The sequence below is a fragment of the Sander lucioperca genome, chromosome 17 (genome assembly GCF_008315115.2).
Source record: "Sander lucioperca isolate FBNREF2018 chromosome 17, SLUC_FBN_1.2, whole genome shotgun sequence".
In the NCBI taxonomy this organism is placed as follows: domain Eukaryota; kingdom Metazoa; phylum Chordata; class Actinopteri; order Perciformes; family Percidae; genus Sander; species Sander lucioperca.
The window spans coordinates 12,055,239-12,078,661 of NC_050189.1; the positions used below are offsets into that span (position 1 = coordinate 12,055,239).

Genomic DNA, 23,423 nt, shown 5'->3' on the forward strand with positions numbered 1-23,423 from the left:
TACATTATCTTGGCAATTTAGGAGCAATGATTCGCCAAACTTCCTTTTTTTCAGTGTAATAAATTTCTTCTGATTATATTTTGTAGTAACGAGAAACTAAGATGCTTAGGGGAAATGTAGTGGAGTAAAAGTATACATTTTATTTGGGAAATGTAATGGAGTAAAAGTAAAAGTTTCCGGAAATATAAATAACGAAGTAAAGTACAGATACGTGAAAATTGTACCTAAGTACAGTAGTGAAGTATTTGTACTTCGTTACATTACAACACTGCCTAAAGGGGCGTGTCCTCATTTGAACATGTAGTGAACGTCGTGTGGATAGATGAGAAGTTATATCTGAATAATTTATTAATATGTTCTTTTGCTAACGTTAGAGATTTACAAAGCTAAAAGACATATTTAGCATCCCAGAGATTAGTTTTGTAAGGGCGTTCGCGAACGTTAGCTGATGTTAGCTTCTCTTTGTTGCCAGATCTTGTGAGAGTTTGGTCCTGAGACAGAAACAGGTCTCAAACAAAGCTAATTCACTCCTGATGTGTCCGTTTGAAAAATGCCATTTTATTGTCAGAATGTTCTGGAGATATGCGGCTTGTGAGAAACGGGTCCAATATTTACTTTGGTGACTACGAGGCGAAAGAATCGATCATAATCTCTGTTCACGTTCACTTCTCTCGTTGGAATCAACACACTCAGGACCTGCCGCCAGTCTCCTAAAGAGGCGTGACGTTGGACAAATCCACGTGACACAGAGACAGGAAACTACTCTGAGTTGGGCCGTCTCGGTTCTAAACCGTATCTGCTGCACAGACTCTGGTTCCAAAATTACAAGATGGCGGCGCCCGTGTCTGGGATATTTTGGCTTCATTTTTGTACAGTGGGAGGAAGTGGAGACATGTCATCCATTTTTTTTTACAGTCTATGGTTACAATGTAAAAGGCCTGCTTATAAAACTGGAAGTAATTTACTTGCTGACTGCGAGAGATCCCAGAGCGGCCTCAGTACAGAAATGATCAGACGAGGTCTCCACAAAGACACCAGAGATCGCAGAAGTTCACTTAAGGCAGATTTATTTGAAAAAATTACATGTTTACAAGTAAACCGAGCTGTTCCGGACACATCAACAGACTACAGGGATAGACAGCTGAATGTAAGTTTTTATACACCATTTTGGCCGGTGTTAGTTGGACACATTTACACACACTTATATCATGTTTCCTACATCTAAAATTGGCTTTTAACCATTTCAATCCTTAATCCCCATCTTCACTCCCCTTCCTTAATTGTGCCTAGGTCTTTGTGACAATGATCTTTTATTGTTAGTTTCTTATATACATGTTAAAGAAACAGGTGTTCAAAAGTCTTTGGTTTCCCCATGTGAACAGATTTCCATCTGATTATATTACTTTTTAATTATATTGGCTTAGTACAGTACTTAATTGTTGGTCTGACAAGTGGAAGACACTTTACGTTACATTACTGTGTCATTGATCATATTATTTCGGAACGGAGCCAGGCCCAAGTGAGTTTTTTTTAATGCATATCATTGATTAATATCCCTATCTCAGCTTTTTCTTAAAGAAAAGACTCCTCCGCTCACTGACAGCCATTCTAACTTCCCTGATTCGCTCACTCACATCACTCTTACTTCATCCTCGTTCAAACGCAGAACAAATTTCCAAAACTGCACTTCTTGTCATCTCCCTCACACAGACAGAAGAGCCTCCTCTTCAAGTCAGCTGGGACTAATTTGTGCTTTACACAAGATACACTAATATCATGAACACAATGTGTATTAAACAACCATCATGGCACAGGATTGATAGTGTATCGTGCTAAACTTCCCTAACTAGAAAGAAATCAAAGAGTTTTTGGGACCTGTAAATGGATCTGCATCCCACAGCGTCATATCATAGTGAGGTTATGTTACTCCGACTGTTAGATCTGGCTCGTCGGGTCTCCTCAGATGTGTCAGATCTCCTTGGCACAAACAAAAGGGAGAGTGTCATTGCAGGAGGCGGCGTTCCACTTCTTGCGATCTGTAATGCGGAAGATAGACAGAAACATTTACCTTCAAGGATTTGTATTTTAAGCTGAACATACAAAGAAAATGCTGGCTGTCAATGTACAGTCAGCAGAAACTGGATTTCTGGGAGTTGAACTATTAAATTGGCCAACTATTTTGGTTTGAGTCATTTTTATGAAAATCCTCTGATTCCATCTTTTTAAATATTATATTATATTTTCTAGTTTCTTCACTCGCTTTTTATTATCTCTCTCCCTCTCTCTCTCTCTCTCTCTCTCTCTCTCTCTCTCTCTCTCTCTCTCTGTGATTGGCCAAAGTCTCCCGTCACAGGTTCGATTTTCTAAAGCCTGAAAACAGAGCCAAGAGGAGGTGCAGAAATGTTGTTTCTCTCAGAACACTTAAATTGCAATATGCTGAAAGGTTATTAAGGGATTTCTGCCCAATGACACACAAAAAAAACTGCCTACCTCATCTATAACTAATTCTGGTCCCATTCTGATTGCTGTTTGCTTTTTGCTGAGTCATTTTTAAATGTTCTCTCTTTCGGGTATTTTTAACAAGAAATAAACATGTGAACAGAGCGGGGTTTAAATATGTGTGTTTGTGTAGTTCATTACATCCATAATTCATCTCCAGACAGTGCATTGTTCTCCTTTTGTCTTGCACGTTGTAGCGCTTGGACCAGTTTTTGTAGTTAAACTTGGTGCCGTCAGTCCACATCCAAAAACCGGACTATGGATAGAAAGACACAAACATGCCAACATAAATACATTGTAGGACTGACAAATACTTTGAAAACATAAACTAATTAGAATGATTTAGCGAAGTTATTCTATAATTTTTCTATGATCTTATATTTTCTATTACTGTCATCTCTGGTGGAAAAGTTTATTGGTCAGATGTGAAATACACTCCCTCAGTAGGGATGTAATCCTACACTCCACTCATAATAAAGTTTGCAACATGATTTTCTCCAGATTTTTTTAATAGAATTAGCTGCAGACAAATCACTGAAAAATATTCCTTTATTTATATAAACTGTGCAACTGTGTCCGCTTATCAAAAGTGACACTAAAACTGTATTTTTATCCTAAATAACACAAATTTACTAAGGAATTATTTATTATACATTTAAAAACAAAAAATAACTAACTAAATAGAAAAAAAATCTCTTCAAATAAATGAACTAAGAAGACATAGTGATGTCTGAAGTCAAACAAGTGAAATCTAAAGTAGATAATGCCCTAGGCCGTTTCAAAATTGTATTGCGATACATTTTTTATCTCAACCGGTTGTAATCTTTACACATTTATATCCATTTTAACCGAGTCACCATGCATCGTTACATCCCTAACCCTCAACGACTTTTCCAAAAAGCATGTCATATGTTTCATGTCAGTCAGGCTTTAGTTGACATTCAAATTTGGAGGAAAATTAAAAACTACAGTAACAGAATCTGGAAGTGCGTAGGGTTACACACCTGAATGCAATCGTTGCCACCGATCCAGGTTAGGGGGAATTCATGGGTGTCTTCTTTGGTCAAAATCTGGATGAAGTTATTCTCCTCATTACTGTGGACCGACGCCAGGTTGCCTCCTTCAAACAGGCAGTAATCCTGGAGGCGACAAGAGAGGAAAGAGTATTCTCATGTTTGGTTCGTTGCAACATGACCTGAAGCATGAGCAGCTCCACTCCACCACTCCTCACCTCCGCTTCAGACCAAGTCTTCGGGCTGTCGATGAAGGCGAAACATCGATTTCCAAGGCGGGACCAATCCTCCGGGCAGGAGTTCTCGTCTACAAAAAATATATTTCAAATATTTTACTGACCTGCAAGTCGGGCTGCACAATTAGTCATTTAATAACTGCATCACCCACTTGATTTCATTTCATGTGCAGACATGTTGTCTTTAAGAAAAGCTTGTCTAACTTTATTACTTATGGTGATTTAAAGGTTTGTACATTTGAAGCAATTTGTATTTGTAGCTGGATTTATGCGTTTGCAGTATCTGCTACATTATTTTTAGGAGGAAAACAATGGAACAATCTCTGTGACCTTGCTATTTTGCTCTGTATCGTTGTTAAAAATGTCATTCCAACGCATTCTCATGAACAAGTTCATACGATACTGTACAAAAACTTTTGCACAAAAATCCGTAGCATATGTTTGAGGAAGATACTGTACGGCAGCAGCGCTTAGAAAGTGCTCACTTGTCATTAGATGCTAGTCAAAAAGCTTCGGTCCGTGCACTCTGTCATACAAGTACGTTACCGCTGTCACTGCGCATTCACTGACCGACCGTGTTCGGGAGGAAAAAAATACGTGTGTGCAAGTTCATAGCGGTACTGTGTAAAAAGCTATCTGAAGACAAAATTGCCTTGACAAAGCTGTCTGTTTCGAATCAACATGGCATTTATTTAAATACTTAATTATACTTAATACTTAATAATGGACCAATGTCAAAGATTGTTTTTCCCATCAGTCACTTAGGAAAAAAACATAGGAAAATAGGGTCCAGGTTGAAAAAAACGGTAGATACCCTTTAAGCCCTGTACTTAGGTACTGTAATTGAGGAAAAGTACTTTGTTACTTTCCAGCACTGTCCAAGAACTTAGTCCAGCAAAAATGAAGCTTCACAATAAAGCAAAAATGATCATCACTCACCACACTGAACACGTGTGACGCCCGGCGGTGTCCTCGTGTTTGGTATCTCTACCCCAGTGATGACATTGACGCACCAGCAGTACCCGGTGGACCCAGAGCACTGCTGGGGGAGGAAGTTCCCGTTTGCGTCACACTTCGGGACAAAATGTCCAGGCACTCTGGGGCTATTCTTTCTCTGTTCCTGGCAGAGGCCTGAGTAAAGTAGTAGTGGATTATAAAGTAGCAGAACATGTAAACACTCAAGTACAAGTACCTCAACATTGTAGAATTGCAAAGATGAATTGATTAGCTGTCAACTATAAAATGAATCGCTAACTTTTTTGATAACCGATTAATCGGTATGAGCCATTTTTATGTAAAGATGTAAGATTCCAGCTTGTTAAATGCGAATATGTTCAAGTTTCTTCTCTCCTCTGTGACTGTAAACTGAATATCTTTGAGTTGTGGACAAAAACAAGACATTTGAGGACGTCATCTTGGGCTTTGGGAAAACACAGATTTTTCACCATCTTCTGACAAACAACTAATCCCTTAATCCAGGAAATATTAGTCAGATCATTCGAATATGATACTAATCATTAGTTGCAGCCCTACAACATTGTACTTAAGTACAGTACTTGAGTAAAAGTATTTTGCGTTACTGTCCAAGAATAAAAAATGTGACACCCATGCACACGTCATCACTCACCACACTGAACAGGTGTGACGCCCGGCGGTGTCCTTGTGTTCGGTATCTCTTCCCCTGTGATGATATTGACGCACCAGCAGTACCCGGTGGACCCAGAGCACTGCTGCGGGAGGAAGTTCCCGTTGACGTCACACTGTGGGACGAACTCTCCAATGCGGTCATGGCTGTCCTTCCTCTCTTGTTCGCAGAGGCCTGAGTAAAGTACAGTATTTGTATCTGAAATGTAGTAGACTATAAAGTAGCCATACATGTAAACACTCAAATGCCTTAACATGTAGAGCTGCATAGGTTAATTGATTAGTTGTCAACTATTAAATTCAATGCCAACTATTTTGATAATCAATTTATTGGTTTGAGTCATCAAAATAGTTGGCATTGAAGTAAAAATTCTCTGATTCCAGCTTGTTAAATGTGAATATTTTCTAGTTTCTTCTCTCCTCTGTGACAGTAAACTGAATATCTTTGAGATGTGGACAAAACAAGACATTTGAGGACGTCATCTTGGGCTTTTGGGAAAGACTGATCCACGTTTCACCATTTTCTGACAAACAACTAATCTATTAATCCAGAAACTCTTCAGATCAATCGACTATGACACTATTCCTTAGTTGCAGCCCTACAACATTGTACATAGGTACAGTATTTGAGTAAAAGCTAGTTTCCAGAACTGTCCAAGAACTCAGTCCAGCAAAAACAATAATGTGCCACCTGTGCACCCATCATCACTCACCACACTGAACAGGTGTGACGCCTGGCGGTGTCCTCGTGTTCGGTATCTCTTTCCCCGTTATGATATTGACGCACCAGCAGTACCCGGTGGACCCAGAGCACTGCTGCGGGAGGAAGTTCCCGTTACCATCACACTGTGGGATGAACTCTCCAATGCGGTCATGGCTGTGCTTCCTGTCTTGTTCGCAGAGGCCTGAGTAAAGTACAGTATTTGTATCTGAAATGTAGTAGACTATAAAGTAGCCATACATGTAAACACTCAAATGCCTTAACATGTAGAGCTGCATAGGTTAATTGATTAGTTGTCAACTATTAAATTCAATGCCAACTATTTTGATAATCAATTTATTGGTTTGAGTCATCAAAATAGTTGGCATTGAAGTAAAAATTCTCTGATTCCAGCTTGTTAAATGTGAATATGTTCTAGTTTCTTCTCTCCTCTGTGACAGTAAACTGAATATCTTTGAGATGTGGACAAAACAAGACATTTGAGGACGTCATCTTGGGCTTTTGGGAAAGACTGATCCACGTTTCACCATTTTCTGACAAACAACTAATCTATTAATCCAGAAACTCTTCAGATCAATCGACTATGACACTATTCCGTAGTTGCAGCCCTACAACATTGTACATAGACAGTATTTGAGTAAAAGCTAGTTTCCAGAACTGTCCAAGAACTCAGTCCAGCAAAAACAATAATGTGCCACCTGTGCACCCATCATCACTCACCACACTGAACAGGTGTGACGCCTGGCGGTGTCCTCGTGTTCGGTATCTCTTTCCCCGTTATGATGTTGACGCACCAGCAGTACCCGGTGGACCCAGAGCACTGCTGCGGGAGGAAGTTCCCGTTACCATCACACTGTGGGATGAACTCTCCAATGCGGTCATGGCTGTGCTTCCTCTCTTGTTCGCAGAGGCCTGAGTAAAGTACAGTATTTGTATCTGAAATGTAGTAGACTATAAAGTAGCCAAACACTCAAATCCCTTAACATGTAGAGCTGCATAGGTTAATTGATTAGTTGTCAACTATTAAATTCAATGCCAACTATTTTGATAATCAATTTATTGGTTTGAGTCATTTTTATGTAAGACTCAAACCGATTAATCGATTATCAAAATAGTTGGCATTGAAGCCAAAATTCTCTGGTGTCAGCTTGTTAAATGTGAATATTTTCTAGTTTCTTCTCTCCAATTTTGTCTTCTCATCTGTGATAGTAAACTGAATATCTTTGAGATGTGGACAAAACAAGACATTTCCAGAACTGTCCAAGAACTCAGTCCAGCAAAAACAATAATGTGACACCCATGCACACGTCATCACTCACCACACTGAACAGGTGTGACGCCCGGCGGTGTCCTCGTGTTCGGTATCTCTTTTCCCGTGATGATATTGACGCACCAGCAGTACCCAGTGGACGCCCAGCACTGCTGCGGGAGGAAGTTCCCGTTACCATCACACTGTGGGACAAACTCTCCAGGGCGGCCCTGGCTGTTATTCCTCAGTTGTTCACAGAGGCCCCCGAACTTAATAATGGGGCTGGTGTGGTTCATGGGCCAGGCATTGCTTAGGGTCAGAAAGGTGCAGAGTGTCAGAGACACGCTGAATGCCTTCATGCTGATGCTCATGCTCATGCTGACGATGATGAACCGGGAGTGTAGCCTGTTGAAATAGGAGCAACAAAATCTAAAACTGTCAACAATATAGAGTAGAGTTCTAAAAAGCGAAATCCATCTGCATGTCTTTCCTTGCGAAATAAATCTGTGTTCAAAATGTTTGATTAAGATAATCCAAAGTAGACTCACCTGGTTCAGGATCAGCTGGTGTGTTGAGCCGTCTCTGCTGCTTCTGTCTTTATATCCTGCAGATTGCTGACACTTCTGCTGTGTAATTTCCCACGAATTCACTGGAGCTTTGAGGTCACATGTAACACAGCCGAGCTGCAGAGATGGATACTGCTTTGTCTTTATCTCATCAGTTTTTCTTTCTCAGACTATTGTAATCATTGTGAGTTTAAGGTAATCATTGGGTATCATTTTTATATTGGCCTTTCATTGTTCATAGCCCCGGCTTCCCAGACTGTCTCGTCTGATCTTAGGGTTACTTGTTCTTATCTTATCTATATGTGCTATTATTTTCCCGATTTTGTATTGTACAAATCTAGGTTACAGACCATTTTTGCAAGTAAACACTGACACCACTTGGCTGGATCATATGAAATTATATTCTCCAGCACTAACATGAGACATAAAATCCAAAGAATCTAACATTTGTTTCGTTGTCCAAGCTTTACATTACAAAATGTAACAAGTAGCCTGTTTTCCCACGTTTACACATTACATATCATTACCAGTGAATAACTGATGCGACCTAATGTCAGAAAATCTGATCACGCCTATAGGTGGACAAAACATGACACATCCCTACTTCCTGTGCAGACAGAAATTTAAAGACAAAACAAGAAGAGTCTAAAACTGTCTTTTTACTTTTAGTACTTTAGTACTGCAGTAGCCCTTTCTTTATGCAAACAATTGGGACAAACAACTTTGTCATGACACTGCATCTTGAACTTGGACCCTCTTGCTCATATATCTTAATTGCCCACGAATTCACTGGAGCTTTGAGGTCACATGTAACATAGCCGAGCTGCAGAGATGGATACTGCTTTGTCTTTATCTCATCAGTTTCTCTTTCTCAGACTATTGTAATCATTGTGAGTTTAAGGTAATCATTGGGTATCATTTTTATATCGGCCTTTCATTGTTCATAGCCCCGGCTTCCCAGACTGTCTCATCTTATTTAGACATTTCATTTTGAAATTGCTTGAGAAATAGTGCACATAGCTGCCATAAATAGGAAAAAAAATCTCCCCGGACCCCCTTAGCTGAGCCCCGAATGTTTGCAACATCTAGCTCTGCCCCGGCTGTCTGTGCTCTTTTGGTGGCTCACTTGATGTGACGTGTTATACGCTGCACAGAGGATTGTAGGTCAGATATAGAAAGTATGCTGGCTTGTATACTGCAAAATGTGACCACATGCAGTTGGACATCATGGTATAGACATACATTTGACATGCTTTGTATTGGGACATACCAAATAGTTTGAGTATTGGAAAGCAGCCAGAATCCTTGTAGCTGAAACACATCCATCACTCATTTGTCTGTTATTGAGATCTGAGAGTCTTTTTGAATGTTTGACACAAGGCCGCATCAGTTACACACTGGAAACTAATAACCGACCGGGCAGGGTGGGAGAGAGGCCACATGTAATAAAAGGCTGCTGTTCTTGGATGACTTTGCATATTTGTAATATAAAATCTTTTGTCATGTCTTTATTGTATTATCAGCAGGTTTTTACAGTTTCTTATATATATATATATATATATATATATATATATATATATATATATACACACACACACACACACGGTCAAAAGTTTGGGGTCATTTAGAAATTTCCATTCTACTCCATTCCAGACAGAACACCAGCTGAGATCAGTTGCATTGTTTTTTTAACCAGGGCAGCAGTTATCAGATTACATTATGTGCTTTCATAATTGCAAAAGGGTTCTCCAATGTTTTCTCAGTTAGCCTTTTAAAATGATATCAGATTAGTAAACAGAATGTGCCTTTGGAGCATTGGATGAATGGTTGCTGATAATGGGTAATGTAGATATTACATTAAAGATCAGCCACTTCTTTCTACAACAGTCGAGAACCCTTTTGCAATTATGTAAACACATAATGTAATCTGAAAACTGCTGCCCCGATTACAAAAACAATGCAACTGATCTCAGCTGGTATTCTGTCTGTAATGGAGTGGAATGGAAATTTGTAAGTGACCCCAAACGTTTGACCGGTAGTGTATATACACAGGTACTTTGCTGCACAATAATCGCTTATCTAATAATCTCTTATTATGCTCAACAATTATTTGCTAAGATTTTAATTTCAACTACACTTAAGCAAATTTTAAATGGAGCTTGGTGCCATCCGGTGGCAGAGTCAAGGGTGGTGTAGATTCCAGTACACAGCATATTTCCAATTGTTACGTCCCGTAGTGCTAGGGGTATCAGGACATAAACATAAACCAGATGTAATTGGTATTTGAAAGGATATTTATTTAGAATAAGGCAAAAAGAACTCACAACAGGAAAAAAAATTGGGCGATTGGTGCTGTGGAAATCAAAAACAGAATATAACAAAAAGAGATCCTCAAAAGGAAGACTACTTCTCCAACTATACGAAACAAAAGGATAAACAAAAATCATCTCTAACTAAAATACTTAGTAAAACAAAAAAACACAATACTCACAGCACCCCTGCACCTAATGTCACTATACAAAACAAACCTGGTAGATGCAAGAAGGATATCAGTTTTTAAAGCTCAACCCTGGCCCACTCCCTCACACACTCATACATCGAGGCAAACAAATCTGGTCTGGCAGCTGCCCTCAGCTGCCATCAATCAGGCTATTTAAGCCGGAGGCAGACTTCATTGAAGCTTCTCAAATGGGGCAGAGGTAGCATGCCGCACCAATCAGTGTCCCTATCTCAGGGAACCCCAGGAACTGGGCGGGACTTCCCTTATCCACCCAATCCGCTGCACAGGATGGCACAGCCTGCTTCGCACCTCAGATAAAGCACAATCAGTTAAATACCACACACGAGGATGCCGGCGGCAGCCGTAACACAATAATTACTGCAGAAAGTACAGAGGGAGTTCTCTTATTTTTATACAGTCTATGCATATTTCATAGGGACTGTTTCAATTTTATTTTAAGAATAATTTGAAAGATGTTTTTTTCGTGAATATAAATTAAATGTTAAAAGTGATTATATAAAAGCAATACAATATATATATATATATATATATATATATATAAAAGTACTATTAATGAATACAAACATACAGAACACAACAGAGCCAGAACAGCAGAGACTGAGCGGAAGCTATTGCCATCACGGTCCAGTGCAGACAGCGGTTACAGTACATTATGTAACAGAAACCACGTACAAGATTATACAACATGTGACTGCTTTACCTCAGCTTGTTTCCAGAGTCATAAACAAAAGAGGAGACAATCAAATTCAGCAGGACAGTTTTTCCAAATAGACATCGCATTTTAGCAAAACCCTAAACCTTAGTTCGACTGATATCTAAAAAAAAACAACCTTATGTGTCTAACAGGTCTAAAAAAGTGCAAAACACAAATTCACTGTGCCTCTTTAAACGTCGTCATGCACTGATACATTTTCACAGGCACACACTCACACAGGTTTCCTCCCATAAGTTAATCTTCATGCTCAGAACCTCTTTTCACACTTCAGTTCCAGTTTTTACTTCCTCTTTACAGTTATACAAATCTGTATCTCATTCTCGTGTGTTTCCCAATGTTAACCATTATAGAGTGTTACCCTCATTATTAGGAATCAACTCTGCAAGAAAATCAGGTAAGGCAACACAGACTAACGATAGAATCCTAATTTTTAATTTTTCAAATTTTTTTTCTCTTCATATATTATGTATTGTTTAATACGTGTAGGAATACCAACATGCCAAGCCCCCTGAGGGTTTTCTGGGTTTCCTTTGCATGTCCTTTTTCATTTAATCTCGCCTAAATGTATCATTGTTGTTGTTTTTAACGTGCTAAATAAGCATGTGTCTTACAACAGCAGTTATTACACCATACATTATCCGGTTGTATCACAGATGAACAGATAAATGACAGAATAAGGGAAGCACTTGAGAAAATGAAGGCTATGAAACTGAATAAGTGCAGTTTGGCTTCCCCAAATAAGAATGAATGTGGATTGACACAAAGCAGGGTTGGTTTTAATGTTGTCATCTGCTGATCAGAAATCTTATAAACCCGCTTACGGATTTATAATGCTTTTGCTTTGCAGTTAATGATACTGGCTGGGTTTTTACTGCTGAGGCTGTGCATCTGAATTACATTTTTCAAGAGTCATAACTCCTCAAAATGTCAGATCGTGAACATGTGGATGGCAGAAATAATCATCACAACCCAGGCAGAAAACAGTTTGTTGTATTTGTTTTTGTCTGTGTCACAAAGTAAAAATCTGTAAGCTGCCAAAGTTTTGACTGCATATACATTATTTATGGCCAAAAGTATGTAGAGAAGAGTTGGTCTGGGTTTTTCCTGATTTGCACCCAATAGTACCATAGAAGGGATATCTTAATGCTAAGCATATCATTCCATTTGATTTGATTTAGCAGCTATTCTTCCTGGGGTCTTTGATGTTTGAATTCTATGATGGACAACACTGTAAAAAAGTCCAACTTCGACAATTAAGAATACATTAAGCGCCATTCATAGTGCTTTTAGATCAACTCCAGAGTTCTCTGCTTTGGAAAAACAAAAAAAAAACATAGTTATAACAGATAAGTGCCTTCTTTAACATTTTCTACATTGCATATATTGATATCATAATAACTGCACAGAGCTTTCCAGCCGGAGAACTCAACTTCGCATCCAGGGGAACTCAAAAGACTTCCAGAAAATGTGTGTTCGTGTCCTGGGAGTTCTACTTAAGGGGACCTGTGTTTTAATCCAAACCACAATCATTTTCCTAATCTTAACTAGTCGTTTTGGATCACCTTTTGTCAGCTAAATTTAACTGTAAATACCGCTAAACATAAATGTCATGTGACCGATCATCAGAAATTGTTGTGCATGCGTTTTTTTGTACGATATCATACGAACCCGTTCATGAGAATGCCTTGACCAATGTGAAAGAACTTGATTGTTCTGCACAGAGTCCACCTCACCCAACATATTTGGGATCAGTGTTGGGAGTAACAGCGTTTAAGTATAACAGCGTTACTAACGGCGTTATTTTTTCAGTAACAAAGTAATCTAATTAATTACTTTTCCCATCGTTGCAACACCGTTATCGTTACTGAGAATGTAAAGTGGCGCGTTACTACAATTTGGTTGAATGAAGCGCGAGGTGTCAGGTTTTGGCTATACATCAGCTGCCTGGAGAGAGCAGGGGTGGGGATGATGACACCGTTGCAAATGCGATGATGATTGGCTGGGTGGGCGGATGCCCTGCTCACGCTGTCTCACTGCACGCTCTGACTACCACTAAACACAAGACCGCGACAATGGCGACGAGCCAGGGAAATTCAAAGGTAGCGTTCTCGAACTGGAAGTACCGGCACTACTTCTCGCTCATTGAAATTAAAGGCAAGAATGTTTATGTAACATGCACTCTATGCCCAGGAAAAAAGACTTTATCCACGTCTGCCTCAAGCAACTCGAATCTTATGAAGCACCTCACATCAACACACGCTAACACGACACTTGTTGCTGCTGCTAACCCAACCCCAAGCCCAAATTCAGCTAGCGTGAGCTCCAGCGAAGGAGACGGAGCCACTCTGTTAAAACAAGCAACGTTAGATTTTTCGGGTCAGCAACAGGTGACCGAGGCCGAGCTGAACACATTGATTGCAAGGATGTTATAGAATGTAATAGCGTTATAGAACATAAAAAATAACGTCACAGTTACTTTGCTGAGTAACTAATTACTTTTACAATGTGGAAACTGAGTTACTAAATCAATTACTTTTCGGGAGAAGTAATTTGTAACTGTAACTAATTACTTTTTTAAAGTAAGATGACCAACACTGTTTGGGATGAACTGGAATGCCGACTGAGAGCCAGCCCTGGGGTCTCATTTATAAACGTGGCGTACGCACAAAACGGGGCTGAAAATGTGCGTACGCCACTTCCCACGCAAAGGTTGTGATTTATAAAAAACAAACTTGTGCGGTCCTCTGACCCATGCGTACGCACATTTTGGAGACAAAATAGGAATTGGCGACGCAGATGGTGAGGTGGTGAACTGAAGTCAGACTGCAGAAAGTAAATGTGGGAAGAACGATTACTCTACGATTATTACGATATTACGATTATTCTCATTTTTTCACTCCTTATCATCCACATTACCATGAAGATTAAATCCAGCAGTGTTATTTGTGCTTGTACTGAGGGATAATTGTTCCATAAACACCTCCAACTCAAATCTTAAATAAGAATGTGTTCTTAATGTTTAATCGGCGCTGTCTCGCCGCCACGTTGTCCGCTACGGAGCGCAGGAGGAGGAGGAGATGGCCCGGCTGCATGGATTACCCTTATCTAATGAGATAACGACAGAACACAGTGTAAATGACCAATTATCTTTTTAATTATGTCTTTAATACTGTGCATATATCATCAAATGTCAAAGTCCGAAAATACAGCTGTTAAGCTCTCGCGCAATCGTTACCCTTAATGTCCTCGTTATCAGTCCGAACTTTAATACTGTTTGTGACAAAACCTGCATGAAGAAAAGTGTGTTTGCCTATTACACTTTCTTTCGTCTTCAAATTGTATCTCGGGGTGAGGGATACCACTAGTTGATGCTGTGTTAGCAACAATCACAAATTGTTGTAAACATACATACTGCGGTGACCGTGCGTAATGCTGCATGATGGCGCTGATGGCACTGCAGGAGGACTACGCTAATAGAAGAATCAGGAGAAAAAGAGACTTCAGGGACCATGACGATGACTGGCTAATATGCCGATTTAGATTCCCTAAAGCTGAGCTCTTGGATCTATGTACTGAATTGGGTCCAGTAGAGAGGGCAATAAAGCGCCGGAACCGTGCCATCCCAGTCCATCCCGGTCCAAATACAGGTCCTCGCCACTATGGGGGCAACCGGCTGTTTCCAGAGGGAAATGTCAGACAGCTAAGTGTTTTTTTTATTTTTTTATAAATAGTTTATATAATCTTCAACTTCATCACTAAGGCTTGTTTGGATATAATATATAGTTCTGTTAAATCTTATCATATAGGTCTGGTATATCGAAGCTGTCCCTGAGTGCCGTAATGTCTGCCGTTTTGGACGTATTATTAATACATGTAGTTATAGACCAGGTTTCCCTACACTGTGCAAGAACAGGCCGAGGTTATATTTCAATTTGCAGCAATTCCTGAACGTCTGAGAAGTCTTTTGCTTTTTCTTCACCAGTCATCATGATTCGGTGTAACAACTGCCAGTGTCATTCATAGACTGATCAGCATTCACGAGGTGCTTTGCATTGACTATTTATGGTTACAAATGGGTGAGGACAGGGCGGGATAAGAGGCTGATCCTACGCACACTTGTAGGTAATCTCTGATTTATAAAGGGAACATTGCTTAAAGGTGTGCGTACACACGGTTTTATAAATGTGACTTTTTTTTGGCGTATGCCATTTTGGGCTTTTGGGCGTACGTACCCTTATAGTAAGGATCCTATGCACAGTTTTATAAATGAGACCCCTGATCACCCAACATCAGTGTTGGACCACACTAAAGGAACTACAAAGTCATGACAGCATTTGTAATTGAAATCTGCGTTTAAATAAGTGCCACAAGCAGTAAAGTCACCTTTATTAGACAAAGAAATTCCCATGATTTCTTTTAACTTTGGTGAACGTTGATATATGAATTAGTACCGTTGACTATGCTGATCTTTTGGTGGAACAGACAGCCGGAAATTGCCAAAACCGAGGAAGCTATCTTAGATTGTTAGCTGTGTGTTCGGACTCACTTTGTCTCACTATCTGATTCATTCATCCACTCGATTACTCTTTTCCTTCCTTCCTTCCTTTCTTCCTTCCTTTCTTCCTTCCTTTCTTCCTTTCTTTCTTTCTTTCTTTCTTTCTTTCTTCCTTCCTTCCTTCCGTACAGTATGGGACAGAAGACCAACATTTACCTTACCCTCCTCTTCGTCTACCTGTGCTGGGGTCAGAGGTCAAACCCAGAAGGCGAGAGGTCATCCTGCAATCAGTGTGACCTGCAGCTCGCCTGTAACTGCTCCTACGGAGGATTTACCCGCATTCCCATGGTGACAGACCGCGCCCTGACTCTTGATCTCTCCTTTAACGACATCACCGGGGTGACCAGTGACGATCTGAGAGGACACAGGAGACTGAGAGCTCTGAGTCTCCACGGTAACGTTGATCAGGTTTTATTGGCTTTAGAGCAAGCATTGTCTGTAAAACAAAAACAAAAAAGATATATTAATTAATGTGCACGGTGCAGATTAAGTAAGAGTTCTTCACCATAAGTGATTCATTAAGGAGTCATGACATCTGATTTCCTGTCCATATTGTGTTTAAGTGGATATGTACTACTGTATTAGACATGATTTCTTTCTAGAGCAAATAAGAAATCTCTCATAAAATTTTGACGGTGTGCCAATTGCGAAGACTAATGTAGTACTCGAGACCGGTCTTGGTTGCCTGTGCATTGTCTGATTTATGTGTTACCATCACTACTGTGATTGGATGTAGAACTTCCTGCTTCAAATGCAACCAATATCTTGACTTATTTGTAATTTAAAATTTGTTGCCAGACCATTTTCATGCATTAGATGAATTCATTAATTTGTAAATTAATGTTAAAATTAAAACGGTGAAACTAAAATTAATAAAAGTATCTCACCTCCAAGCTCCATTTAGTAGCTTTTCAGGAGTTTGTTTTTTATCATTTCACATGGACTTCATTATCGGAGTTTGCCCAGTTTTAATCGAAATGAAATTTGCAAATGTCCACATTTTCTAATGCCTAAGGTCCAGAATGGACTTTGAACCTCAGTTTTAAGACAATGTGGATTAGAAGCCTTAAATTGCTCAGAAAAACTTTTCTTATCAGGCATTTTATTGCGGCAAACAGAGCCAAGGTAACTTAGAAGCATGTCCAGATCTAGATCTAACAATAACCATAATATAGCGATAAGTAATTATAATCAATGGTCCCAGGATTGACCCCTGTGGACCCCCTGATGAAATTTTTAGAATGTTGATTTTTTATATGTAGATATTATCGTCCTGCAGGTAACAGAGTAGCTATGATCCATCCGTCAGCGTTTGACTCTCTGTGGAGTCTGGAGGAGCTTGATCTGTCCGACAACCAGCTGACTGCTCTCAACCACAAATGGTTCAGAAATCTAGAAGCTCTGCAGAAGCTCAACCTGCTCAACAACCCATATAGGTAAAGCGCTAAGGTTACAGTTGTAAAAACCTTTGCATCGCATATGATGTTCAGTTGTCCCCATACTTTTGTGTGTCTTGCGTCCTCCAGCTGTCTTGGTTCGCGTCCAGTGTTTCAGAGGCTGGTCAGGCTGCGGAGGCTGGGGTTTGGAGGTCCTGCTCTGGAGGAGCTAAAGAGAAGAGATCTATCTGGAGTCACTGAGTTGGAGGAGCTCACTGTGCACGGCAACAACCTGAAAAGGTGAGGCACTGACACTGTTTTTGTGTTTGTGTTGTTAGACGAGAGCTAGTCTGTATCAACGGTAGTACATTTCCAGGCTAAAGCCTAACATCTGGCGTGTGGCTCACCGGCGGATATCAGGGTTTGCCCCTCTGCTCTCTGTGTGTTGCTGTTCTTAAACTTCCTTCGCAACGGGAAACAACTAACTTCGAGCTAGCAAGCTACACGCTAAAATTGGCAAGTTTTGAAGACAATGTGGATCGTGCAACAAAGCAGGCCTGCTTGTGGAATGACTGTAAACATTGACAAAGAATATGTTTACGTCATTTACTATCTAACTTGAACATTTTGGGATTGATTGAAGGGATTGCTGTAGATGAAGTAGTACACATGGCGATACACTGGTAAGAGCAAATTACATTTAACCATGTATCCAGCTAATTTAAATAGCTCATGTTACAGTATTGTGTGAACAGTTAACCCCTTTAATATTGTGGCATTTTCTTCTGCGGGTGCAAATGTTTCACCATAAGTTCCTGCCCGCGACTATTTTTCAGAACCACCGTCGCTGCGTCCAGAGTTTTGAGCCGCCCAAGACGATTATGATTGGTTTTCAAAAAATGCAAACAACCCAGAGCGTTTTTCTTCTCCTCTCCTGGAGAATGTATCTGTGGTGTAGCCAAGGTCTGGTTTCACCACAGATTTGCATGTGAGCTGATGCAGCTGCTTCAGGAGGATGTTTTGTATCAGAGTTTGTGGATTCAAATCTGGTATGAATCCTGAAAGGATTTATCTTCTGGGCTCTGTGAGCAGGACGGTGTGTGTTGGACTGAGTCAAAATGAATTACAGTGTATTTGTTTTCATCTTTTTTTGGGATTTGTTGATGATAGAAAAATATAGAATATTGGCATATTAGGAAAAAGGTAAACACCAAAGACTGAACTAGACTTACTTTCCCCATCTTTCACTATACTATCTCCTATGACTCTCTCCTGTCACTTTCTCTCTCTGCAGTTACGAGTCTGGTGCTCTAGGGGACGTTTGGCCGTTGGGTAGTGTCACTTTGAGCCTCCATGGTCCATTTTTAACAAACACAGCCTTAGCCTCGGCTGTGCTCGCGGATGTTACATACCCTGAGACGCCTCTCATTCTAGAAGACCTCCATCTGATTGGGAATGAGTCTGTTCAGCCCTTCAGAGAGTCAGCCAAAAGGAGAGTCAGGTCTGTCAACAATCTAATTTTCTTCTCTTTTAGCAGAAGAGCGCAGTCACATCAACATTCAAGCTGTAATCTTAACTGTGGACAGTGGAACTCTTAATCGTAAGAAAGTACAAAGTAAAAAATAAGAAATTACAATTAAAGAGAAATTAGAGACTATGGATAAGTACCTCATACAACCACACTTCAAAAGATTAAAAGTATCCCTTTAAGTTCAAATGTCAAACTTTATCCTGCCATTTAAAACTAGCCAAACATGGAATTGAGAATGGGAGACATTGCTACATGCAGTATTTAAATATTGTCAGCTTTTTTGTAAGTGTGTAAAAATATAAAATGCCACATGGCATATAAATCAACCAACCAGATGCTCCTCTGTGATGTTACTCTTCAGGAAAATATCCTTCAACAACCTTTTCGTGTCCGATGAGGCCATCGTTAACCTCCTTGTGGCGTTGGATGGAGTGCCAGTCACATCCGTCTTCATGGATGGCGTCACGTTGACAGGCGAGGGCAGGTAGGAAACCAGCACATCAACATGATCCATCAAATCCATTTTGTCACAAGCGTGTCTTTTTTGCCATTTTCGGGCTGACCTTAACTCCTTTCATTTGAAAAGTTTCATCAGTATTTCTCAGTAATTATGCCAAATAAGTTCAGTGAGTGGGGGAGATTAGCAGCATGTTTACTCGACCAATCAGCAGCCAGATAGAAACGTGAATCAGCTGTTAATGTGCGTACCTGACGACCATCCAAATCCCGACTGTTTTTGGAATTCCTTCTCCTTAACTAAAAAAATTATTACTAATAACAGCCACTTTATATAGTTCTGCAATAAAAAAAATCAGAAGTGAACAACTGTTGTTTGAATGAATGATTGCATGAATAGTAAAATGTTTTTTTGTTTCTTGGTTGGTGTTAGGTGGGAGAGAGCCAAACAGACCGATCAAAAAAGCATCGACGAATTCTTCGTACGAAACGTCGTGGTGCTGAATGTCTTTAAATTTGTCTCCTTTCTGCAGCTGGGGTTTATGCTGAAATACCCCAGGAAGGTGTCCGTTATAAACTCTCGGGTAAGGAAGGTGGTTATCTGTCACAAGAAAGTCACATGCAGTAGCTACTACATTAATCCATACATAACTAGAGCGAGAAGTCCCAACATATTAAAAATGAAACAAGAAATAACGTCTGAACAGTGAGAATAAAATGTGTAATTTTAAAGTCAAACTTTTCCCCCTCAGGTGTATGTGATGCCCTGTAACACATCCCACCTGCTATCAAACCTGCAGTACCTGGACCTGTCAGACAACCTGCTGACTGACCTGACTCTGACAGAGACAATGTGCAATGGAGACGGCACGATGAAGGACCTCCGAGTTTTAAACGTCAGCGGAAATGCTCTGAAGGTGCCGTCATGAAACTTTAAAGGAAAAACGTCTTTTTGCGTATTTTGCCCATTACTTCGTATCAGTTATATTATTTTACGTCACAAAGAACAATTCCTTTTTACCAAACTTATTTGGAATTCATCCATTCAGTTTTTTTCTTGTTTTAACTTTAATCTATTATAGTCTAATCATAATTGTATATAGGCTGAGTATTACTACTGTTGACAAGTGAACTGATCAGTGTATATATATATATATATATATATATATATATATATATATATATATATATATATATATATATAAATCCAAGAATACTTGACTCTACAGGTTTGAAGAAGAAATCACCTGTTGCATGAAGACTTAACTATCTCTGTTCCTCTGCTGTGCAGTCTTTGTCCACGGTGAGCCAGCAGGTAGCAAAGCTCTCCAAACTGACCCACCTGGACATCAGCAGGACCGGATACATTTCCATGCCCGAGGGTTGCTCCTGGCCCTCCACCCTGCGGTACCTCAACATCTCCAGGGCTAAACTTACAACCATCACCCCCTGTCTACCCGCAACTCTGGAGGTACTGAGAGAAAGACCATGTAGCAGTAATCCTGAAAGACCTGTCACTATCAAGGCTGTTCACTATTCGTACATATAGCTATGGAGAAAAAGAACTGTAATTCGTATTTATAGCTGTAAGCATTGAGAGCCACCTTATAAGACCATGACGATCCATGTAGGGAAGAGGTTGGGGCAGATGGTTTGGTCCTAAAATGGAAGGGATTGTGTCCCAGAAGAAATTAAGGGGAAAACACAAGACTTTCACCAAGTAAACGGGTGTTCTCGTCTCTGGTGTAGGTCACCGGTGTTTAATCCAAACCACAAACTTTTTTGTCAGCTAAACATAACTAAAATACATTAAAATACAGTCCCTCAAGGAAGCGATTGCATCAATTCACGAAAATTCATCTAATCACAGTGAATTCAGTGTAACTCACAATTTTGACCAATCACCGCAACTTTACAGCAAATTTGACCAATAAGCGGAATTTCCCGCGACTTCAACCAATCACAGCAGTCCCACGTGCCAGACGGGAGTGAGAACGTGTTGACGTAACACACATACGTCGCTGAATTCTTTTCCTTGTTTCCGATATGAAGACGAGACGTGTGTGACTCGAACATCTCACATTTACCAACAAAACGTACAGCGAAAGAACATGAAAAACATTTCAGGCTGTCCTTCCAACCTGTACACATTTTAACATCAAAGTCCGCTGTAACGATTTTTCACTCTAAAGTCGCCACTGAAAGCTGCTGCTGCGGGAAAAACGGGAGATGAGACGTACACAATGACCTAAATTGAGGACAGCTACGCTCCTTATTGTAAGTGCAATGATAAGTTAAAGTCCAATAAGTGCTTAATCAAACCATATGAATGTGTCCCAGGCCAGGCCAGGTTAGGAAATTAACTAACAATGAAAAGATCAACAAGCCACTGACAGAAATGTTTATTATTTGTCCACCAGCCATTTTCATGTTACCATCATTTGCAGCATCCTGAGCCTTTTTTCAGTAAGGTTACTAGGGAAACTCAGCCCAGAGTAGTTTTTATCTACCCGAAACAAGTTTCCTTTTATTTTTAAAGAAGTAAACCAAAACATAAAAATCGCAACTTTTTTTGCAATTGTCACTGTCTCTCACAACTTCATTGCAACAAAAATACAAAAGACATTGCAACTTTTATCGCAATTTTTTACAAAAGCTGCCGCAAATTCATAGTCTGGCAATCACCAGACCAAGCTCAAGTTTTTTAAGATTGAACATTAGTCTGGGGAGTCTCTGTATTTTCTCTGCACAAGAGGCGTGATCAATGGCCATAGTTCAAATGACTGTACGCAACTGGATAGTCCTTCAACCAATCAGACCAACGATCCAGGTAACGTAGCAGCGACAGCGGCATCAACGGGTTGTTGCCATGGAGTGCTGCGTTTCGGTGGCCGGCTTGTTGGATGTAAACAAAAAGCTGCTTGGTCGCTTCTCTATCGTCATCGTGTTAAACCCGCCAATAGCGTGCTAGGTGGATAAGCCAGTTTGTGATTGGTTCCCGCAAATTTATAACGGAAGCAGGATAGATAAACGCACAGGTTTCCAGCCTGAGCTGCAGGGAGAAGTCAAATCGCTGTCTAGCAAATTCAGGCATTTTGGTCTGCAACAATCAAAAAAAAAAAGCCACAAAATCCTGGAGGAACTGAACATAACTGTACCCTCTACCTGGCTCACAGTCACCTTTTCCCGATGAAATAAAAAAAAATAACTGTAAAGGCCGCTAAACTTACCTGTCGTGGACCAGCTGGCAGTCGCTGTAATTTTGTAGGATATCATGCACAATTTTTTTGCATTACTTTTCGTACAACATCATACAAACCCGTTCATGAGAATATGTTTACCTTGCATCATTTACAGGTGTTGGATCTGAGCAACAACGATCTCAACGACTTCATTCTGATACTGCCTGCCCTGAGAGAGCTCCACCTCTCTGGAAACAAGTTACTGAAGCTGCCCCCAGGATGGCTTTTCCCCAATCTACAAACACTGACAATACAGGTAAGGACCAATCACATCTCATATTTTTTTTCTTCCAATCCTTTGTATTCCCCAGTGTGACCACTCCTTGGATTCCCACAGGCAAACACCCTGAACAGGTTCGGCCGTGCGGACCTCCTTTCATACGGACGACTCCAGGACCTCCGGGCGGGTCAGAACAAATTTGCATGCTCCTGTGACTTTGTTTATTTCCTCCAATCAGCCATTAAAGGAGGCGAAGACGTGCATTTAGCAGATGGAGAAGAGAGCTACGTCTGCGACTCACCTTTCTACCTGCAGGGGGAACCGGTGGCTCAAGTCCAGCTCTCCATTGTTGTGTGCCATCGGGTTTTGTTTGTGTCTGTAAGCTGTGGGGTGGCGCTTTTTGTAGGGATTCTGCTGTGTGTCCTGCTGTGGCGCCTCCATGCATTCTGGTACGTCAAAATGACGTGGGCGTGGCTGAGAGCCAAGCGTAGCTCCCTGCGACGGCGGCATCGCAGAACTAGAGTGGGCTCAGAAGAGTTGCCGTCCTTTGACGCCTTTGTGTCCTACAGTGAGAGAGACGCTAGCTGGGTGGAAAACTTATTGGTACCCGAGCTGGAGGAACCAAGGTAACGTCAAACTATTTTTTGTTGTACTTTCTGACAATATAAGGCCCTACATTTTACAGTGTTTGTGTATAGTGTCATCCCTATGTTCCCCGGGTCCTATTTTCCCCGATTCCCTGGGTCCTTTTTTAGAAAAAAGGTCCTATGTTCCCCGTTTTTACCAAAAAGGGTTAGGGTTAGGGCCTATTTGCCATGGAATTTGCCTGGAATGGTGGAAAAAGTAACAGACCGGGGAACATAGGACCCTTTATTTGAA

General features: G+C 40.5%; 3 protein-coding genes across 3 annotated transcripts in view; 1 reads left to right on the forward strand and 2 right to left on the reverse strand.

Moving 5' to 3' along the window:
- Nucleotides 1-1,050: 1,050 nt before the first annotated feature.
- Nucleotides 1,051-6,355, reverse strand: si:dkeyp-75b4.10 (neurocan core protein). The gene is made up of 7 exons (XM_035994245.1): nucleotides 6,106-6,355; nucleotides 5,376-5,567; nucleotides 4,688-4,879; nucleotides 3,731-3,819; nucleotides 3,504-3,638; nucleotides 2,641-2,755; nucleotides 1,051-2,036 (listed from the first exon to the last, which is right to left on the reverse strand). Exons 1-7 carry the CDS (start codon nucleotides 6,353-6,355, stop codon nucleotides 1,969-1,971), a joined length of 1,041 nt encoding a protein of 346 aa, XP_035850138.1. The 3' UTR covers nucleotides 1,051-1,968.
- Nucleotides 6,356-6,825: 470 nt separating this feature from the next.
- On the reverse strand, nucleotides 6,826-8,449 carry LOC118493658 (saxiphilin-like). Its single transcript, XM_035994246.1, has 3 exons — nucleotides 7,911-8,449; nucleotides 7,433-7,767; nucleotides 6,826-7,025 (listed from the first exon to the last, which is right to left on the reverse strand). Exons 2-3 carry the CDS (start codon nucleotides 7,737-7,739, stop codon nucleotides 6,826-6,828), a joined length of 507 nt encoding a protein of 168 aa, XP_035850139.1. The 5' UTR covers nucleotides 7,740-7,767; nucleotides 7,911-8,449.
- A 3,004-nt stretch (nucleotides 8,450-11,453) lies between these two features.
- The window catches only part of LOC116052112 (toll-like receptor 2 type-2), a 30,423-nt gene continuing 18,453 nt past the window's right edge, over nucleotides 11,454-23,423 (forward strand). Inside the window, exons 1-11 of the mRNA XM_035993815.1 lie at nucleotides 11,454-11,558; nucleotides 15,851-16,113; nucleotides 16,999-17,155; nucleotides 17,246-17,395; nucleotides 18,390-18,596; nucleotides 18,988-19,110; nucleotides 19,516-19,666; nucleotides 19,835-19,999; nucleotides 20,374-20,553; nucleotides 22,440-22,580; nucleotides 22,662-23,170. Coding sequence (XP_035849708.1) covers nucleotides 15,852-16,113; nucleotides 16,999-17,155; nucleotides 17,246-17,395; nucleotides 18,390-18,596; nucleotides 18,988-19,110; nucleotides 19,516-19,666; nucleotides 19,835-19,999; nucleotides 20,374-20,553; nucleotides 22,440-22,580; nucleotides 22,662-23,170 — 2,045 coding nt within the window. The 5' untranslated portion in view covers nucleotides 11,454-11,558; nucleotide 15,851. The remainder of the gene's footprint in view (nucleotides 11,559-15,850; nucleotides 16,114-16,998; nucleotides 17,156-17,245; nucleotides 17,396-18,389; nucleotides 18,597-18,987; nucleotides 19,111-19,515; nucleotides 19,667-19,834; nucleotides 20,000-20,373; nucleotides 20,554-22,439; nucleotides 22,581-22,661; nucleotides 23,171-23,423) is intronic.

Bases quoted from the DNA above. Each gene is read 5' to 3' on its own strand.
- si:dkeyp-75b4.10 (XM_035994245.1), bottom strand. From the start codon at position 6,355: ATGTATGGCTACTTTATAGTCTACTACATTTCAGATACAAATACTGTA. The intron at 4,880-5,375 runs GTGAGTGATGAC...TACTTTACTCAG, and splicing joins CGTCACACCTGTTCAGTGTG to GCCTCTGCCAGGAACAGAGA. The intron at 3,639-3,730 runs GTGAGGAGTGGT...TGTCGCCTCCAG, and splicing joins AGACTTGGTCTGAAGCGGAG to GATTACTGCCTGTTTGAAGG.
- LOC118493658 (XM_035994246.1), bottom strand. From the start codon at position 7,739: ATGAGCATGAGCATCAGCATGAAGGCATTCAGCGTGTCTCTGACACTC. The intron at 7,026-7,432 runs GTGAGTGATGAC...TACTTTACTCAG, and splicing joins CGTCACACCTGTTCAGTGTG to GCCTCTGCGAACAAGAGAGG.